The sequence below is a fragment of the Kryptolebias marmoratus genome, linkage group LG16, assembly GCF_001649575.2.
Source record: "Kryptolebias marmoratus isolate JLee-2015 linkage group LG16, ASM164957v2, whole genome shotgun sequence".
NCBI classification, from domain to species: Eukaryota; Metazoa; Chordata; class Actinopteri; order Cyprinodontiformes; family Rivulidae; genus Kryptolebias; species Kryptolebias marmoratus.
In genome coordinates this window covers 26474408-26494863 of record NC_051445.1, presented here as the reverse complement: position 1 = coordinate 26494863, position 20456 = coordinate 26474408, and the positions used below count along the sequence as shown (strand labels likewise).

The 20456-nt window shown below is 40.3% G+C and overlaps 1 protein-coding gene across 3 annotated transcripts in view; it reads right to left on the bottom strand.

The window, feature by feature from the left end:
• Positions 1–20456, bottom strand: part of LOC108234192 (low-density lipoprotein receptor class A domain-containing protein 4) — a 315320-nt gene that overhangs the window by 33783 nt on the left and 261081 nt on the right. Inside the window, exon 1 of one of the 3 annotated variants that reach the window (XM_017413201.3) lies at positions 12091–12549. The exons of the other annotated variants lie outside the window; for them this stretch is intronic. Within the exon in view, the coding sequence (XP_017268690.1) occupies positions 12091–12184 (94 nt within the window). The 5' untranslated portion in view covers positions 12185–12549. Of the gene's footprint in view, positions 1–12090; positions 12550–20456 lie in introns of those variants that run through there. 3 annotated transcript variants of the gene reach the window in all.

Below are 20456 nucleotides of genomic sequence, written 5' to 3'. Positions count from 1 at the left end.
GGGTAAGCAGGGGCCGTGTACTGCGATAGTGCTGGGACGGCACTGGGCCGGGCCAAGCCGGATGCTGTGACTATGACCTATATTAATAATTTACACACAGGATCTCCATGCTGCACAGACCGGGAGCCCTAATTATCATTAGCAACACTAGCCAGGAGACATCCAAGCTTCTAGCAAACTGCCAAGTGTGAAGATCAGTGACTGACAGAAACTTGGCCATCTCTTTTGTTGTCAACACATTCTAAATGTCTATACTAAAGGAAAAAAAAACAACTTAAAAAAACATTAAAAATGAAAAGCTGCAAGTGTTCCACTCAGAAAGTAGCAATATTCAGGAGTACAACTTCATTTAGCCTACATGTGTTTTTCTCCAGAGATCTCTCATATTCAGAGTGATCTATCATTTCCATGACAACAGTTTGATGGTGAACAACTAGTCATTTCCACATCATTTTAAGTTAGACAGGAGAACAGAACTGCCCACTGTTCAAGTCAACATGCTTTGATAACCAAAAGGTGATATGAAGATGTTTGCTCGTTATAGCACAAGAAGGTCATCAAGATCCTGCCTGCAGGCATACTTTTCAGATGTTTTCATTAATGTAGTTTAACACCCCTCATCCTGTTTTTCCATCCATAGAAACAGTCACCAATATACACTGGAGACAGTTTTCGGTAATAGATTCATCTGAATCTGGTGCTTCAGTCAGTACTTGTGCTGTAAAAAATACTCATCACCATGTCCTCATTGCTCCTTATAACAAAACCAAAAAGACAATGCAGACAAGACTGCAAATGGCTGGAGACGATGACACTGGGTTAACTTAGTTAGCAAAACAATATAAATCCAAAATGTTTTGCATAACAAGCATCAGATGCATCTGGGACTTCTAGGAGTCTGCATTCAGCGAGAGGGGAGGAGACGAAGGACGAGAGAGAAGGATGAAGAGCAGAAATGCTGCAGTATAGTTGGGGGTTGGGAGTCGGAACAGCAGGCAAGACTAGACCAGACAGTCTCTGTCTTTCTGACCCCCCATTTGAGTCTGTGTGTGTGTCCAAGTGAGTGTCCCCTCTCCCCAGCCAGACAATAGAGAAGGCCCTGTGTCTGATTGGGGTCAGCTGGTGGCTGCCGAAGGGAGGAGGGGACGGCGGTGGGAGATGGGGTAAAGGAGAGGGGGTGGGTGGTACATATCAGACACCACTGTCTGATTTGTGTGTCTGGACTGGGTTGGAGAGGGACCAAAAATCAGACACCCCCCGAATCGCTAATGAAGAGAGGAGCAGGATGTGTTCAACCAAAGCTTCTCTTTCTGACACCCACAACCCCAGGTGCTCCTTGACTCCTCACTGTGTTAGTTTAAGTGCATTAAAAAGTTATAAAAAATATATAACAATCACAAAACGGTTCCCCAGTAACAAACTGCAGAAAAAATAATCAAGAAAATTCATCTTCGTGAGCTTTGGTGAAATAATATCTCCTTTTTAATGTATAAATCTTTTAGGGTTATACAAATCACTAATGTACCTAATGTACACATTTATCCATTCAGTCCACAAGTATAATATTGAACTGTATATTGTTTTCTTCTAGCTTAACTAACATTTGTGTGTTTAAAACAAATGATAGTCCCTTTCCTTGCTGACTTCATATCCATCTCCATTTCTTCAGCTCTGTTAATCCTTGTAATTTCCTGTGATAAGGTCAGACTGAACACAAGGCTCTATTAGGGCACAGCCAGAAGCCAAGGTGGCACAGCCTGTGGCTTTACCTTCCTTTGACAGCGTAAACTAGAAGGTACAGTACTAACTACCGGTTAGGATGATCCGGCTCAGGCTATGAGTGTTACCATAAATCATCAATCCAATTTCTAGAACTGCTTTATGCTGCTCAAGGCAGGGTAAACTCTGGACAATTCACTCAAATAGAGGAACACCACATGGGGCAAATTACAGTGTTTGTACATTAATGTAAAAATATGTTTAAAATGCACTGGACAGTAAGGAAGGTGATCCAATTAAAACAGTTTTTGATGTCAAAAAGATTGAAACTATTGTCAAACTGATGCCTACATCTAAACAAGAGTTAAAAAATCTATATATAATGGAGATGCATCAATACACATAAACACACATACATTTGAGTACTTGCCAATACACAATACCAATACGAGCATTAATAAAGGTCATTAAACTCCTGTGTTTAAAAATGAGAGGAGCTTACTTTTTGTGCTAACTCCTAAAACAGAGCCAGAACAGCAACATGCTCTACCAAAAGCATCTATTGGTGAGTGGTGAGACTGTTGGGAAGCTCATACTCAGGTCTTTATATTCCCCAGGAACCTCTTCTGCTCAATGACAGACTGTGGCTGTTTCCCGCTAATATTAGCTCGGCATCTTGTTGGTTTTTCGGATGTTTTTATCAACTTGCTTGTGTTGAAAGAGCTAGATTTCTTCCCTCTTCTTGACAGTTTTGCGGAGTATAATTTGTAGTCAGCTTTACTTTTGTCACCATTGTTCACTTTGAAATCCCTCCACACGGCTTCTTTTGCTTCTGGTTTTTACTGGCAGTTACCAAATAGCTTTATAGTGCATTACTGGCACCAGCTGGTAAGAAGTGTGGGTCGGGATAGCAAACCATCTCCTGACTGCTCAACTGAGAGGTAAATGTTACACTGCTGTAGACTGGAATGAGAATACTTCTGAGTACAAGTGCAAGCACATGTTATCAAACGGATATCCAATACTGGTATCTGTATCCGTGTATCCTGAAAACATATATAAACACTAACATATTAACATATGAACATAGTATCTGGTACTAAAAGTCCTAGTGATGGTAAGCAACACACTACTGCCTGTTGATCACAAGTGAGGCTAATACCCTCATTCAAATACATTTAGACAATCAGCTGATTGTCACTGATTCTTTTGTATCTACTGCCTTTCTGCATGACATGCAGATTGATGAAACCATCATCCAAAGGCTCTCATTGAGCTGAACATTTTCATAAAATCCAAAATGCAACCACACTTCAGATTTGCTGTTCTTCAGAACCTACCGTATTTTCTGCACTATAGGGCCCACTGGATGATAAGACGCACTGTCAATGAACGGTCCATTTTCAAACTTTTGTCATATATAAGGCGCACCGGACTATAAGGTGCATTTAGCAAAACAAAATGGCCTCCTGTCTTTTCAGAGAATACTGCACTGACATAAGTGTCAAGTAAAAATGCCCTCACCACTTGCTCAGGTCCGCGTGCCGTGCGCGACAATAACTGAGCCTTAATGCTGCAAGCGGTGCGGCTTTGTAGTTTACCAAAGTTGTACTAAAACATTACGACTTCTTACATATATAAGGTGCTCTGGATTGTAAAGGTGCACTGTCATTTTTTTTGAGAAAATTGAAGGCTGTTAAGTGCGCCTTATAGCCCGGAAAATACGGTAAAAGAAATCCCTCATGCAATTGTATTGCCTTTTTGCTTCCATTTGGGCTGGTGTCTGTTGAATGACCAAAAGCTTCCCAGAATTTCATATAGCATGGTAATTAAATTCAGTTTTAACTGTAATACTAATCATGAAAAACTTTACTATGATAAATATGAAAACCAGTAACCAATTCTTCGCTCCACACAATAAGTGTTTTCTTTTATTAGAACACGTAAACTTTTAGGTTCCTAACATTTTGCTGTTTCTCACAGAAAAGTACATTTAAAACCCCACCGCTCAAAATTCGTCTTTTAATTTTCAACCTTTCAGTCTTCAGAGCCAACCAACACTGACTGATCACTCGAGGAAACTCATCCGAGCTTGCACAATTTTCTCTGGAGACACCAAAAGCTTTACCCACATATGCAGTAACCCTATAAAGTAGAAAACCTGACTTTTCATTTTGCCTCTTGATGTCTTACAGGTCTCATAGGAAACCCATTTCACAGAGTCTTTACAGGAGTCTCTTGTGATGTCTTCATTCCTAACCTAGAGAACAGCAGGTAAATTGCAGCTTTCAGCATCTTTTAAATTCAGCTTTTTTTTTTTTTTTTTTTTTTAAATCACAGATGATGCTTTTAAATGCAACAACCACAACTACAATGAAAGAAAAAGCAAACAATCATTGTGACAGTTTTCAGATCATTTTCAAGTAAAGAGCTGCTGCTGTTCTGATGATGTTCTGTCAGAGTCTACTTGTGGACACAGACTATTTGAATTTCAAGAGATCATGCAAAACATTTCCTTTTCTTGTATGGTATGCAAATGGTTGACTACTGCTACCAGTCTTACAAAAAGAGTTTAAAATGTTGCTTAAAGCACTCAAGTTCCAGTTCTGAAATAATCTCAGAGGGATCTAAACCACCAACACACCAGTGCCACCCCTTAGGAAACTTTACCATGTAAGCCTCTTCAAAAGCCAAGGAAAACCCTGCAAACCACTTGAAGAGACGTGTTATTATTCCTCTGTCTGGGTGTTCCTGCTCACATAAACAAATGGATTAACAGAAATCTGACTAAACAGCGGGCGGTACAGCATTTCTGATTTTGTTTTTGGCTTGTCTTGCTTTGTACAATGCAATGTGCCATTTGTAATTTCAAAGCATGGGGGATTTACAAAGCGTAATAAACGTGCCAAACGTTTCATTTGTCTGAAGTCTGGGAAAAAACAAATTGACAACAAGGAGGGAAAAAAAAGCTGCCTTTGTACTGTTTGCCAGTGTGTCTGGACAACGTCTTGGTCTACTGTAAGATATCCCAACCATTGCTTCAGACACAGTCAAGCTTTTTAACATCTCAGACAGTCTAACAGTCTGTAAATAGATGCTGACTGAGACACCAGACTACTACCCCCCTCAAAAACCATCACCACTGCACACATACTTGACGGATGGCCTGTCTTCAGACACACTAGAACGACAAATCTGCCTTAGTCCCAAGGGCATTTTGGGAACTTGGGGAGGAGGTCTGGTGAGTGTGTGTGTGTGGGTGCGTGTGTGTTTGTTGGGGGTGCAAAATCTAGACACAAAGGAAGTCCTGGCCGCCTGTAAAGAAACTGTTGGGGCTGTAGAGCTGAACAGGAAGAGTGGAGCTAGGATAAGTGAGGGCCAGAAACACATTTATTACACACTGGACTTTGGAAGCTGCTGACTTACATTAACCTGTACAGCTAAAGGAAGTCAAGCTACACCTCTGGGTTGCATTTTGCTGGGAATCTGTAGCTCCAATGGTTTTATCGTTTAATGTCAGACACACTGGATAACACAGCTGCCACACACCACTTCCATCCAAATTGCTTCTCTACAGTGAAAAAATAGTCATGTTGTCTTGTTAAAAAAAAGGGCTCAGTGGGAAAGTCTTTTAAACAAATAAGTTTAGCTTCAGTGGGATCATCATAGCAACAGTCAAGCATGGTGGCGGTAGTGTGATGATTTGGGTCTGCTTAGCAGTTTCAGGACCTGGATAACTTGCTTGATGAAACCATGAACTGTGCTCTCCATCAGAAAATCCTGAAGGAAAATGCCCGACCATCAGATCAGCTCAAAAACAACTGGGTTGTGCAGCAGGACAATGCTCCGACACAGCAGCAACATCAGCCGTGTGAAAGACTCACTGCCAGTTAGAAAAAACACTCAACTGTAGTTGTTGGTGCCAAAGGATGGCATAACCAGTCATTAGGATTGGGAGTGATTACTTTCCACAAAGGGCCAGGTTGATTTGGATAGCACTTTTCTATTAATAAATAAAATCACAAGTTAAAAATTGCATTTTGTATTAACTCTTGTTATCTTTGCCTGATATTAACATTTGTTTCATTATCTGAAAGATGCAAGTTTGACAAAAAAACAAAAACAGAAAAAAAATCTGTAACACTTGAACACTTTCACAGCAAAAAGAACATTAAAAGGTTCCACTGTGCAGTGTTAAAGGTGGCACTGTTGTTGTTTTTTCCCCCTTTTATTAATCTCATCAGAATAAAAAAAAATTATGATGGAATTTAATTTTAGCATAAAAAGAAACAGATGAACAATTCTACAAAATTGTTGCAAATCTCAGTGTTCTGAGCTTGAACGTAGTCAAACTAAAACAGTTACTGCTTTAAACTTGCTTCCCATTAAGTTTTTAGAGTGTATTTGAAATTTTAAGCTGTTCTAAACTAATGAAACTTTATTTTCAAAGCTGACAGTGATCCAAAAGTATCCAAAGACAGTAGTTTCAGTAATTTCCAGTAATTTAGACAGTAATTTCCCTCTCATACAAAACCACACATCTGCAAATAAGTCTTATTGATAAATTAAAGCATTTTCCCCCTCACTGACATTGAGAAAGTATAAGAGAAAATTAGTACAAACAGTTAAATACACCAATTCATTATCTAATAATCAGCTTTACAATTCTCCAGGTTAATAAAAAAAGTAGATGTCTACTTCAAACAATACTAAGTGCATCATTGCATCAGGTAATAAACAGCAACAGTTATTCATAAGTGAGAAACTGCAGGTCACAGAAAGGTGAGTACATCTGGAAAAGAAAATCTGAGTAGTTGCCAAAGTTGTATATGGTCCACATGTACTACCGCCATGAGCAAAGCTTACACTTTCTGCGAATGTCTTTACAATCCAGACATGTTTGTGGAGCTCTTTAAACAGAATGTGAGGTAAAGTTACCCAGAGAGTGACTGCAGGTCAGCTCTAGAGGTGTAAAAACTGGGTCTGGGGGCCCCTTTGCCACCAAGCCCCTTCTATAAAACAAGGAACTCTTTCTTAATGCCTCCAAGTGGTTCTCTGCTGTTGGCTGCTGCAAACCCTCTGTTAGGGAAAAGTGGCATATTATTTAGGACTCCACTGAGACGCCAACCAAGTGCAGAAATTCCCTGTGAAATTAATTACAAGAGCTGTGGAAACAAAAGAAATCCATCAGCAAAGGGATGAAAGTTTTTATTTAAAAAAATAAAAATAAAAAGTTTTCCTGCAGTTGCCACTCCTGTGGCAGGAGTGACTGACTAACGTTTTATTCTTACCCACATCATTTAAAGTTTTATTTCTTTTTAACCAAGACTCATTATCGGAATTCATTTTTGCCCGCGGTTTTGCTCGTTTCTGTGTGTATGTTTGTACTGTTAGCAAAATATCTAAATCCCTGGAGGGATTTTAATGAAACTTCCAGAAAGTAATCACTGGATGTGCATCTACAGCTGATTAATATTAGCCGCAGCTAACTGATAGAAAAAACTAAAATGGCTATAAGTAAGCCAAGTTTATATTTACTGAGGTAAAATTTGGTTTGCTAGTAGCTGAGAGGCATTCACAACACATAATTCAAGTGCTAACAGATCGTAGCAATATTTCATGACATTGTGCATGAGGTTATTTTTAAGGTTTGACCAAAATGGCTGTAACTCCATTTCTCAGCACTAGATTATTTTAGTTTAAAACTTTGGCATGAAAGGCAGCGGGTGATATGCATTCCTTTAAGGAATGCTAGACCTTTAACTTATTAAAATAAATCTTAAAAAAAAAAATCAACAAAGGGTATACAAACAGATCAAACAAAAAGAAAAAAGGAAAAAAATAATCCTTAAGCAAGCAAACAAACAAAGAACTTACTGAGATTGGATTGGCTTCCTGGCAGGAGACTGCAGGGTAAATATTGGCTGAGCCTAAGAGTGCCTGTCTATGTCATGGTGTGTGTGAGTGCATTTATCTGGATGGAAGAGGAGTGTGTGTGTCTGAAATGTATACATTTTTCTGCTTAAAGAAAAAGTCAACAAGTAGTTGTGTGTCGTCTGAGATACTTGAACCGCAGACCCAAGCTGCCAGCAGCACACCAACACGGCTCAGACGCAGGATTCCAGAGCCGGCAGGTTTCATCCGTCGGCTGCAGACTAACAGTTCCAGTCACAGACACAAAGACAGGCACTCATGATCGGGAACAATGGGCACCAGGACCTCCACACAGACTGGGATGTCTGTGCCCAAAAGCACCAAATTGACCATAAAATGATTCAAGGAATCGTTCATGTGAGGGAAAAAAACAAAACAAACATTTATTGGTAGTTTAATTTGTAGATGGGGCTGGCTGGGATTTATAAGTCTGGGGCTAAAAGGCTAAAGGCTAAAATAAGGTTTTGATTATTTTATATAAGATATAAGAAATGTTTAGTTTTGTTACTGCCTGCTGTTGAACGGTGAACTGTTATTTTTTTGCCCATGTCTGTCTGATACCAAAACATATAATGAACCACTGAACAAACTTTAATGAAATTTGCAGAGAAAATAAATAATCATGTAATGCACATCTACTTTTAACTTTTGGAGTCAATCTGATTCATTATGACTGCCACAAACACTTCTATTACTCAGTCAATCTTTACAGAAATTGACCTAAAATGTGGTGTGGTCATAGCTGAGGCTGATCCCCAACACATATTCTGAGTGCTAACAAATTGTGCAAACTTAAGGTTTCTGTTGCCAATAACTATTAGGAGTCAACTGTCTCTTAGCAAACAATCTCATGAACACTGGACAGATTTTGATAAAACTTTTAAGAAATAAATTAAGTGATTACAACTTAATTCAGTCAATTTGACAAAAAAAATTGCGCTAAAACTTGGTATGGTAGTAGATAAGAATCGTTCACAACACATACTCTGGGCGTGACAGCTCACGATATTGCATAAGATTATTTTTGAGGTTTGACCAAAATGAGAAACATTTCCCAACATAGGGTGATAGTAGTTTAAAACTCTGGCATGAAAGGCAGCTTTCAATATACAGTCGTTTTGTTTTGTTTTTTTATTCCTATAGGGATGACATCCTTTGAGTAAGTTAAAGGAAACTGTGTGACGTTCAAGTGAAATGACCTCACGTGGTTTAGAATTTCTCTACAGGACTTCAGAAAGACAAAGCTGACTGCAGTATAAGTTAATTCAACACCTTCAGAGTGGAAACTGTTTGCTTGTAGTGTCACCCTACAGGGACTAGATTTTTACACAACACTGTGACCATGAATCCAGTTAATAGTTTGCCCCATCCGACAGCAGTGGAAGTCAAAGCTTAAGAAAGCACACATACAACTGGTTGACCTCAGAACTATATTATCGCACACCTACGATACAAACACGGAGAATAACAACTCGCTAAACAGTTCCTGCCTTTCAAATCCTACGTGAGGATCCCTGTGAGTGGGATGAGGTTCGGTTCCTGGCCATGACACACCATTTGCACTGTAAACCTTCTGCGTTTGTAGTCCCTTTCAGTTTTCCTCCCTTTCTAAATGATAGAGAGAACACACAAGTGAGACGGTTTGCTCTGGTTTAAAGAAGAAGGAGGAAAAAATAAAAAAAAAAACGTGGGGGGAAAAAAAAAAAAAAAAGCGAGAAGAGGCCGACTGTAGCTTTTTTCTTCAGCCAGATAAATCATCAAAGCATGAGCTGCATTATTCAGCCCTGCCGAGTCTGCATGACAACACAGCCGACAAACAAGAGCCCTTTTCAAACCAGACGGCCGCTACAGTAGGGCACAGCTAGATCAGACCACTTGTGAATGGAGCTCCCTCCAAATGGTGAGACGTTTAGGTGACGAATAACGCAGTGGAAATATATTAAAGGCCTAACATTCCTTTAAGGAATGCATATATCCCACCGTCTTTTGTGCCTGAGTTTTATTCTAAGATCAGCTCATGATGAGAAGGATTATAGCCATTTTGGTGAAACCCTGTAAACAATGTTATGGATGAACTCATTTAATATCGTCATATCTTGTGAGACATGTTAGTCTGAGAGTATGTGTTAAGGATGACTCTCAGGTACCACCACACCAGATTTTACCTCAGTATCTGTAAAACTGACTGCGTTGTAGCCATCTTGTATTGGGCTGACTCTGAATGCTAATGAGTTGTACAGCCAGTGATTACTTTTTGAGAGTTTCACCAAAATTTATCCGCTAGTTCATGAGATATTTTGCTAACGCCACACCACCATTTGCAGCAGGTGATACAGAGCAGTCAGAGTACGGAGTCCTGAGTTGTTTGTTTCTCGGTCTCTTTGGATGAACTCATTAGGCTCTGCTGTGTCAGTGGATCTGCGCAGCACCACTTCATGTCTGACTATGAGTATTTTTCCTGGCTAGCAGTGCTGTGGAGCCACAGAATAGTGGAACACCAGCCCTCCTGCCAGACGAGCTTACACACACACACACACACACACTTCTTGGTTACAATGTGGCGTCAGCACAACCACACAGTGCTGCCAGATCTAAATCTAATATCCTGCGTTCATCTCATGTTGCCCAGGCCTGGCCACAGCCCCGATGGAAATTACACATCACAGTAACTCTGTCCACCTCTCTGTCTGTCTCTAACTTGTCAGTGTCTGTATGTCTGTCTCTCAATTTATCCTCCTTTATGACTACAGGGAGGCATCTCTGGCAAAAGGGTGATGTTACTGCCTATATCTGTATTTGTCTGTACTGTTGGCGAAATATCTCAATTGTAAAGAAACTCTCAGAAAGCAATTAATAGATGTACATCTATAACTGATTATTTTTTAAAATAAACCCAATTTAAGATGGCCGACACAATAATGGCTACAACTCAGCTAATTTTGCAGATATTGAACTAAGATTTGGCGTGGTAGTAGCCTGAGCATCATACTTTGACTGCAACACAATGCATAAGTTCTTTGCTTAAAACCTTGGCATTAACTGGCAGGAGTCAGTCGTGTTTGTCTGTTAGCAAAATATCTCATAAACCACAGGACAGATTTCAATGAAAATTTCAGAAAGTAATCACAGACTGTACATCTACAACTGATTAAGTGTTGGAGTCAACCAAATTCAGGGTAGCTGCCACAGCTTACTGACCCTAAAAAACAAAAATGGCTATCACAAAGTAAATTTTTACAGGTTATGAGCTAAAATCTGCTGTGGCAGTAGCAGACAGTCATTCACAACACATATTCCAAGTGCTAACAGATTGTGCGAGATATCCATGTAATTTTGCATAATGTTATTTTCAAGGTTTGACCAAAATGCCACAACTCTGTCATTGCTCATCATAAGAGGATCTAAATCTAAAACTCTGGCATGAAGAGCGGCGGGCGATATGCATTCCTTCAAAGAACACTAGGCCTTTAATTAAGTCTTTGTCCGTACTTGTCAGTCCTCTTGGTTATGAATCCATGAAACAGCCTGGCTGTGTCCCTCTCCTGTTTATTTGTCTTTGTCAGTCGATCTGCCCCACACACACACACACACACACACACACACACACACACACACACACACACACACACACACACTCTCTTCTGTCTGTCCTGCGCTGCATTGCCACCAATCTGCCTGCTTCTCTGAACGTTCAGCCTCAGCCATAAAGAGGAACATCTGCAGTGGATCAAGCAGCAGCAGCAGCAGTAGGGCAGAGCTGATAATGATAGTTTCTCTCCGGGCTGCTCAGAGGGCAGACAGACATAACATACCATTCCAGCGTTTCCTGTCTGTGCTGACAGGCAAACTATTTAACCCTCTGTGGTAATCTCTCACAGCATATGCGCAGCCTGGAGGGCCAAATATGACAAGTAATAGTCCTTACAAACTAAATTAGTCATAGTAGAGGTGTCAGAAGTACTGCAACTCTAAAATAAAAATAATAAAACAACCTGAAAATTTGCATAATGATAACGATAAAAAAAATCCCCTAACCTCCCACCCCCGCTACAGTAAATCCTATAATTTTAACATCCGTAAGATTTTAAACATATGCTCATTACGATTATCTACTTGATACAGACACGCTTTATGTAAATAAAAACAATAAAAGCAGCAATAAAAGCTGTTAGAAAAATCATTAGGCTCTTTGAAATTGGCATAAAGATCCTGTTAGACGGCGAGACCCACGGGAAGTCCTTACACCAAACTTACAGATTTACTGTAAGAAGAAAGACGGTTAGCGCGGAGCTGTTTAAGTGTTGGATTAATATTAAGTCGAATTTGTTGTCCTTCTGTGGCGACAGGAGAGTTCACATAAAACGGATTAAAGACTAAAGTCTCCTGCGGCAGGTTTTTAGGGGTCAGGAGGAGAGAGTCGGAGGAAATGTTACTCACATATCTCCATTCCCTGTGCATGGGAAGCGGTGCAGTTGCAGGAGCAGGTGACATTGGAGTTGCCGGGGCCGCCAGGGGCCGTTACGTTTTGCATGGGGCTGGGCGGACCGGAACACCGCTCCGAGGAGAGATCCGCCGCCACCGCCGCCGCCGTCGGGACACCCCGACGGAGAAACAACAGTAAACTTCCAGCAGGCAGCGGCAGCGCAGTCCGCCGCACGCTACGAGTAACTCCCAACAGTTTCGCAGTTATTGCCGTCACAAGTCTCGTCTCACGCCATGTTTCTTTCGGAGCGGCTCGGAGAAGGAGTTAAAAAGCGGCTCGAGGACACATAGCGCTGCTTTTCCGGGACTTCCTCCGCCGCCGAGGGAAGCTGTATTCTGTCTGCTGATGAAGCACAGCAGACACGGTAGGCTCAGGCCCCGCCCACAACAGACAGATTGTCTCTTCGGCCAATTACAACTCTCAATGAGAGAGAGAGAGGGTGGGTAGGCCGGTGCTGCTTTCACGAAGGCACGGAAAAATCAAAAACTGTGACTTTTGAGTCAGACAAAAAAGAAAAACTGTAAAATACAGGTATTTCAGCAGATGTTTGTTAAATACAAATCAGAAAAGTGTCTTTCATTAACACGATTTGCTAATGACGGCATGCTAAACGTCCACAGTAATAAATGTCATACATGATGTTACATGATACAAAACTTGGACTTAAAAAATGCTTCAGAGCTTCTGTCCTTTCATCCTTACAGTCACTTTTGTTTAATCCTTTTGCAACTTACTGCTGTTTTAAAGGAGCTTGTATGTGTAGTTTTAAGTTAGTCTCTTTTATGTTTTGTTTTTATCTGATGCAAAGCACTTTGTTTCATACACCTCATACGGTAAGCACTATAGTAAGAATTAAACAATTCTAAGACTTGTTTTGTCTTCTCAAGAATAATTTTTTAAAAATCCAAGCAATGTGTGAACCTTTGTAGTGTGGCGTATTTTAATCTGTATTGAAAAATGCTGTTGTTGCCAGAAGCCTGGTCTAGTTTCAAATAATGCATTAATTTGCCATTGCTGCTGACAGACTATTCATAAAGATCAACACATTGTGCAACTGAGAATAATTGTTGTCTGTTTTCTGCATAGTTCATATTATGACATTGTCTTACCAAAAGTACCTGACTGTGCTTTGACATTCATAACAAGCATTGTTTGAGAAGATCCTGAAGGCACCAGCAGAGACAGTGGTAATGCTAGTTTGTCTATCTGTCTGGGTGAAGGGGCATGTTTGTGCACATTCGTCTTTATTATATTATACGTTTGTGATAGCGTGTGTATGTGCGTGCGCGAGAGAGGCGGTGGTGACCTAACTCAGAAAGCCAGCAGACGGCGGGGTCGCCACTGACAATGGCTGTGGGAGAAACACACCAGGGGTGGGGGGTGTGAGGGGTACTGGTTGGTCTGGTGTGTTCTTTAGGAGAGGGTGGGGAAAGGGCTTCGGGTTTCACTCCCTTGTTATAGCGGTCCGCAGCCAATGGAGACGTTCTTTGAAGGGGCTAACCTTGAGGTGACCCCCCGCGCCGGTCTTGTGGTTCAGGGGCACATGTGCAGCTGAAAAGCAAGAACGCCCACCAACACATACCCCCCCCCACCCCCACCCGTATCTGAATCTAACCAAAAGTGCAACTCTCCCACCCAACGCACATACCCTGTTTCACTCCAACGTGGGGCTGTCTGCAATCTATAAATAAATTGGGCTGTTCAAATCAGAGAGGGGTTCTGAATGCCACTTTAGAACAGCAGCTTCTCAAACTATGGTCTAGGCATCGTGCCAGGTCATCAAAGAGCTTGAAAGGTCACCCTCCAATATAGAATATTTATTTGAATTTTTACTTCACAGCACAGGAGAATATGACTGGTTGGAGTCATACAGTCTTCATTCTGAATCTAAAGAAAGAAAATAGGAGTAGTGATCCAGTATGTAAAAATATGGTACAAAATATGATGTGTGTGAATATCATCAGAGGATATACACTAAGCTCTGTGCAGATGTACTTTATCATTTATTGTAAATTGTGTAATTCTTTGTCCCTTTAATGAACAGGCTATAGCCCGTTGATTGTGACACTAGAATGCTGCGACCCCAAACAAGATTACCCAGGTTTGACGAAATGGAAGAATGGTTGGCTCTCCGATTTAGATTTTTAGTGCATGTATGGAGTATTTAAATTAACACTTAACATGTACAAACGTAGTCCACCAAGTACATTTTAAGTGTGGCTACAATAAATGCAACATTTCCAGTTTGATAATTGTAGTTGTGGAAGCCCAGGCGGGATGGTCTTGCTTCTTTTTTTGTACGCTGGACGTTGCGGCTAAAGTTTCCCAAAAGATTAGCAAATTTCCACTTTGCCTCAGTCCATTTCAAAGGAGCTTGGCCCAGAGAAGACATCAGAGTTTCTGGATGGTTTTCACATCTGGCTTCTTTACCTGATAGAGCTTTAAACAGCATTTGTAGAAGGCATGGTGAACTGTGTTTACAATGATCAGGGGAAGTGTTCCTGAGTCCATGCAGTAATGTCCAGAACAGGATCAGACCTGTTTTTAATGCAGTGGCTCTTTTGATGATATTACAAACTGTAGATAATGAGATATTCAAAGTTTGCCCAATTTTCCACGAAGGAATATTATTTTGAAATCATTTACCTATTTTTAGAAGTAGTTTTGCACAGATTAGTGAACCTCTGCCCATATTTACTTCTGAGGGAGTCAGCATTTACAATTCTCTTTTTATACCCAGTCCTCTTATTAACCTACTGACAATTAACCTAGTTAGTCACAAAATGCTCCTACAGCTGTTTCTTATTCGTACACTTACTTTTACAGTGTTTTGCTGCCCCTTTCCTAACTTTTCAGAGAGGCAATGCCACCATCAAATTCAAAATTATTATTTATTCTTAAAAATTGTACAATTTCTTAGTTTAAATATGTTATGTTTATTATGTCCCAATATGAATAAAATATGGGTTTATGAGTTTTGCAAATATTGCATTCTGTTTTTATTTATGTTTTACACTGTGTCCTAACTTTGTTGGTATTGGGTTGTGTATGTAATTGTCTAAAAAACACATTTTATAACAAAATTGCTGTGTTTTATTGAGCTGAAAAATCAAGCAAATTGTTATTAAAAAATAAATGTTTTAATACCAAATTTGATCTTTATTAAAAAAAAACAACAACAGAAAACAGCTGGAGAAAAGTTACTTTCTAGTTTCTTTGAAAATTCGATGCAGTAGTAACAGAGTCATTCACAACGCATACTCTGAGCGTGACATGTCGCAATATTTCATTTGACTGGGCATAATGTGAATTTCAAGGTTTGACAAAAATGGCTGCAACTCTGTCTTTTATCATCACAAGATGATTTTAGTCTAAACTTCTGGCATGAAAGGTGATGGGCGATATGCATTCTTTCAAGGAACACTAGGGCTTTAGTTCAAAAGAAGGCTTGTATAAGTAGTAGGTTTTTGTAAAACACAGCACTTTGGCCACTGCAGATACCCACAGCTTTGTGCCAACTGCAGGTGACAGTGATGCTGGATAAAACCTTTATATAAGAACACTCTTTCAGATTTTCACACATTTAAAAAAACAAAAAAAACATCTTCCAGGTGGACAAAGAAAAAGTATCACACTTTTGGAGCCACTTATAAAAACTGGCTTCAAAAGAAAATCAAATCATGTACCTATATGAAGTGTTTGGGTTTTAAAAAACGACAAGTGCCAGCTCAGAGGGGGTGCAGTCTGGTTGTTTTGACTGCAGTAACCAAAGGCAATGAAAGGAAACGGAACTCTATGAAGGAAAATAACTAAATGGGAGAGTTAAAATCTCCAACAGATGTTTTGCATTAAGTGCTGCATCGCTAGCCAAGTTCTGTATCCAATCATGCAAAAATTATTTTCTTTGACTCCCAGTGAATTCCACATTCCTCCCTTAGTGCACACACACACACACACACACACACCTTTGGAAGTGGAAGAAACAGATGTGTAATCCTGACGCCATGTTCAAACGTCTGGCAGCTGTCAGAATTTTATTGAAGCAACAAACTGAAACGCGTTGTCAGCCAAAGTAGGAATATCAATCCACACACTCCGCTTCCCCCCCACCCCAAGTCATTATGCTGAGGTCACCCTCGTGCAGAAATCCAGACAAGCTCTTATCCGCCGCAGACACGCTCAGACAATCATCGATTCTCCCTCATACAACCCACCTCTATCCAGTCACAAACTGCAGCGTCCAACACACACACATACACAAACAGTCTGTCTGGAGCGTCAATTCAGTCCCCCAGGGAGCACATAGGGTGACACCACTAACAGGCCAGACCAGACTAGACAGCCAGCAGACAGATAAATACCAGGCACGGCTGAATACCAAATGCACTCCAGTCTACCAGCTCCCCTACCATCCCCCCCACCCCGCCTGCAGTCTGCACACACACACACACATGCGTCTCTCGGGAAACGTCTGTCTCATCGTGTATTTGAGGAATACTAACTTTAGGTTGATGGGTTTATCACAGTCGGCACGTGTGCCTGCGACTATTTCAGGCACAGCGTGAGGGGTTTCCTGCTTACTGATGATCCTTTAGATCTGGAGTCCCCAAACACTGGGCAAAGGATGAGTATAGGTCCACGGATCAACTGATACCAGGCAGCACAGAAATAATAAGAAATGTTTTTTAAAAATGTATATGAATATTTTTTTTTATATATATTGGTCTGCAGGGTATTTTATTGTGAAAAACGACTTCCCTTTCCCCCCTTTTTATTGCACTTGACTCAGTCGCTGTTATTAGTGCAGAAGGTGAGAAGGAATACTGTGTCTGTCTCTGTGTGTGTCCATCTGTCTGATGCGTTAGCAAAATATCTCATGAACCACTGGATGGATTTTAATCAAACACTTAGAAAGTAATTATTGGACAGACATCTACAACTGATTACCTTTTAGAATCAACCCAATTCAAGATGGTCACCTCAGCTAGGATATCTTAGCAAACACATAAATAGCTATATCTCTGACAGTTTTGCAGATATTGAGCTAGAAATTTGGTGTGGTAATAGCTGAGAGTCAAGCTCACCACTTACTCCAAGCACTATCACATCTCATGAGATATTACATTATTGCAATATCATCCTTTACAAGGTTTGATAAAAAAAAACAGCCCTAACTCCATCTCTTCTCACCACAAGAAGACTTTAGTTTAAATCTCTGGCATAAAAGGCTGCCTGTGATTCTTTGCATTCTTTTAACAAAGCTAGGCCTTTAAGTTTTCATGTACTAGCAAATTTACAAGCTAACTCTAGCAAAAACAAACTTCCCCACTAGTCCATGGAAAAGATGCCTAAGATAAAACCAGTCTGTGATGCAAAAAGAGTCCATGCCTGCTGCATTAGATCAAAGAATGAAACTTAAAAAATAATGTGTATTAAACCTTGGCAGGGAAGGAGACACCACTGTCACAAGTGTGTACAACAGCACACGCTAGTTATTTGAAATGTTTGTGTAGTGACATTGAATGCATCAAAGATGTGCTCAGGCCTATTCTGGACTAAAAGCCACATAAGTGAGGAGCTCAATCCCTTTTTTTTTTGTTTGTTAGTTTTTATGAAACCCTGAGTTTTTTCTCTTCCATCTTAGCCTGTCTGGTGCTAGGCTTGATGCTACGTTTTAGTGCCATCTTGTGGCTGATCTTGAAAAAAAAGAATGGTCTGTTTTGCAAACATGGAGTGGAAAAACTGCTCCACTTCCCCTGTGACCTCTTCAGTTCTCATCCCATATCTTTGATGTCGCTCCATTTCTCCTGAAACCAAAACCCTCCCCAGAGCATAGGTTTCAGCTTTGAATCAATTATGCCTTGTCTTCATCAGAATGCACAAGGGAACACAGAGAGGGATGGAGAGAAAACGCTCCAGTGTGCTCCAATGGATCATTGCAGAGATGTGAAGATTTATGGTAAACTGCTTGAAAAACAAGATGGTTAAATAACAAATGGGCCGGTATTTTTCCTATATGCGAGGGACAGGGAAGAGTACTACACTGAAGGATAGGAAATGTAAGAATTAAAAATATTTTATAGGTGTTCATAAATTAGTCATTACAGCTTTTTCAACTTGTCTCCTTTGTTTTCACAAACATTCTCACACCGTTTTGCAAAACCACTGTACCCACAAGCACAAACAATAAAGGCCTAGCATTCCTGAAGGAACATATATGGCCCACCACCTTCCATTAACTCAGATTATCTTTGTTGAGAAATAATGGAGTTCTAACTATTTTGGTTAAAACTTAAAAGTAATATTACACACAATCTCAGGTGATATCTCACATGATCTGTTAGTGCTTGAAGTATGTATTGTAAATGACTCTCAGCTACAGCCACACCACATTTTAGCTCAACATCTGTAAACCTGGCTGGGGTAGAGCCATTTTTGTGTTTTCTAAGGTCACTTAGCTGTGGGGCCATACTGAATGGGATTGACATAAGATAATCAGTTGTAGATGTTCATCCAATAATTATTTTCACACACACACACACACAAAGAGGCAAAAACATTATCGCTCTGCTTTAGGTGACCAATAAATAATATTCACATGTAAAAAAAAAAAAAAAAGCAAAATGGAGGGAAGGTCAGTAGAGAGTGATGGATTATAAGCATGTTAATTAATCTTCTGTTCCGTAAATGTACAAAGCCAGCTGTAAAGTCCAGAGGAGCAGTTGCTTTCCTAAATAACTAACCATATCAATGCACTCTCCTGTGGGTGTAGCGTTAATCACAGAACATGTGTGAGAGGAGTACTTGAGTATGATGAAGATCTATTTTGCCTCTAACATAACATTTTCAGTCAGACTAATAACTCAAAGCACCACGTGCCTTTTAGAAGGTGTAAGTTTTCCTCAATGCCATTACAAATGTCAGAACAAAAGATGGATGTGACTCAGCCGCAATACCAAAGCTGGATGGGATTTATGAATTAACCACAACGCATCTCACCAGCTGACAAAGCTGGCTGCCAGTAATAAAGAGCAAAGAGGTGTGTTTGTTTAGGCATTGCCGTCTTCAGTGAAGTTAACAGCAGGGCCTCTCCACACAGACTGCGGAGCAGAGAGAGAGCTGCGTTCAGTGAGAAACGTCTGCCATGCCACGTTGTATATGCTGCTTCCTGCCCTCGTCTGGCTGCAGTGCTGTGTCATATCCTGTCCACACAGGTGCACCAGCTGTCTGGCTTCCCAGCCCTGTTATTTCTGTACACACACACACACACACACACACACACCTCACTTTCAACCCTGTCATATTAAAAATCACCCTCCCTCCCACTCTTGCTGCCGCAGGCACCACTGCAGTGACACCACCGAAAAGTTGCTTCTTTGTATCTGTGAGACAGAAAGCCTGAAAAACAGAAAGCGAGAGGAGGATGGCAGAAAGATAGTGTGTGTGTGTGTGTGTGTGTGTAAGAGAGAGAGAGAGACAGACAGACAGACAGAGAGAGAGAGAGAGAGAGAGAGAGAGAGAAATATGATGTGAATGGGAGATAAACTGAACAGCAAACATCCAGAAACACACAGAGCTTCAGGCTGAAGATAAAGACTAAGTGAATGAATAAATGAAAAGCAAAGAGGGTAAAAAGAGAGGAGAGAAAAGAAATAAAAGAAGAAAACAGTGATGAGGGGGATGGAAGAAAAAGAAAAAGGAAGTAGAAAAGAAATAGGAAAAAAAGAGGTAAAACAATAGCTGAGAGGAAGAAAATAGAAAAAGCCCCAAAAGATAATTAAATATTACATCAATATCTGCCAACTTCACTGAGTTATAGATATTTTTTTTGTTTATTAGGGCAAGTTAGCTGTGGCAGCCACGTAGAATCAGGTGGACGCCAAAAGTTAATCAGGTTTAGATGTACAACCAATGATTATTTCCTGAAATTCATCCAGTGGTTCATGAAATATTTTGCTAACAGACAGATACAAGCAGAAACATTATGATTCACTGTTGCGTTTTAGCGGCAAGTGATAAACAGGGAAAGGAAAAGAATTAGAGTAGTCAAGTGAAATGAAAAAAAAAAAGATCAAAGATAAAGAAAAACAAAAAAATAAAGACAACTGGAAGTAACAAAATAGAAGAGATGGGGGGGGGAAAAAAGAGTTTATACAGACAAAAGAAAAAATAGAAAAGAGACAAATAAGCAAGACAAAGCAGAAGTAATAGAGAAAGTAAAAATGACCCAGAGACACAGACAGTGAGGAAGAGGAGCTAATCAGCAGGTACTGAGCTCTCTTCACCCCTGCGGTACGGCCCTGCTGAGCATTGTAATGGG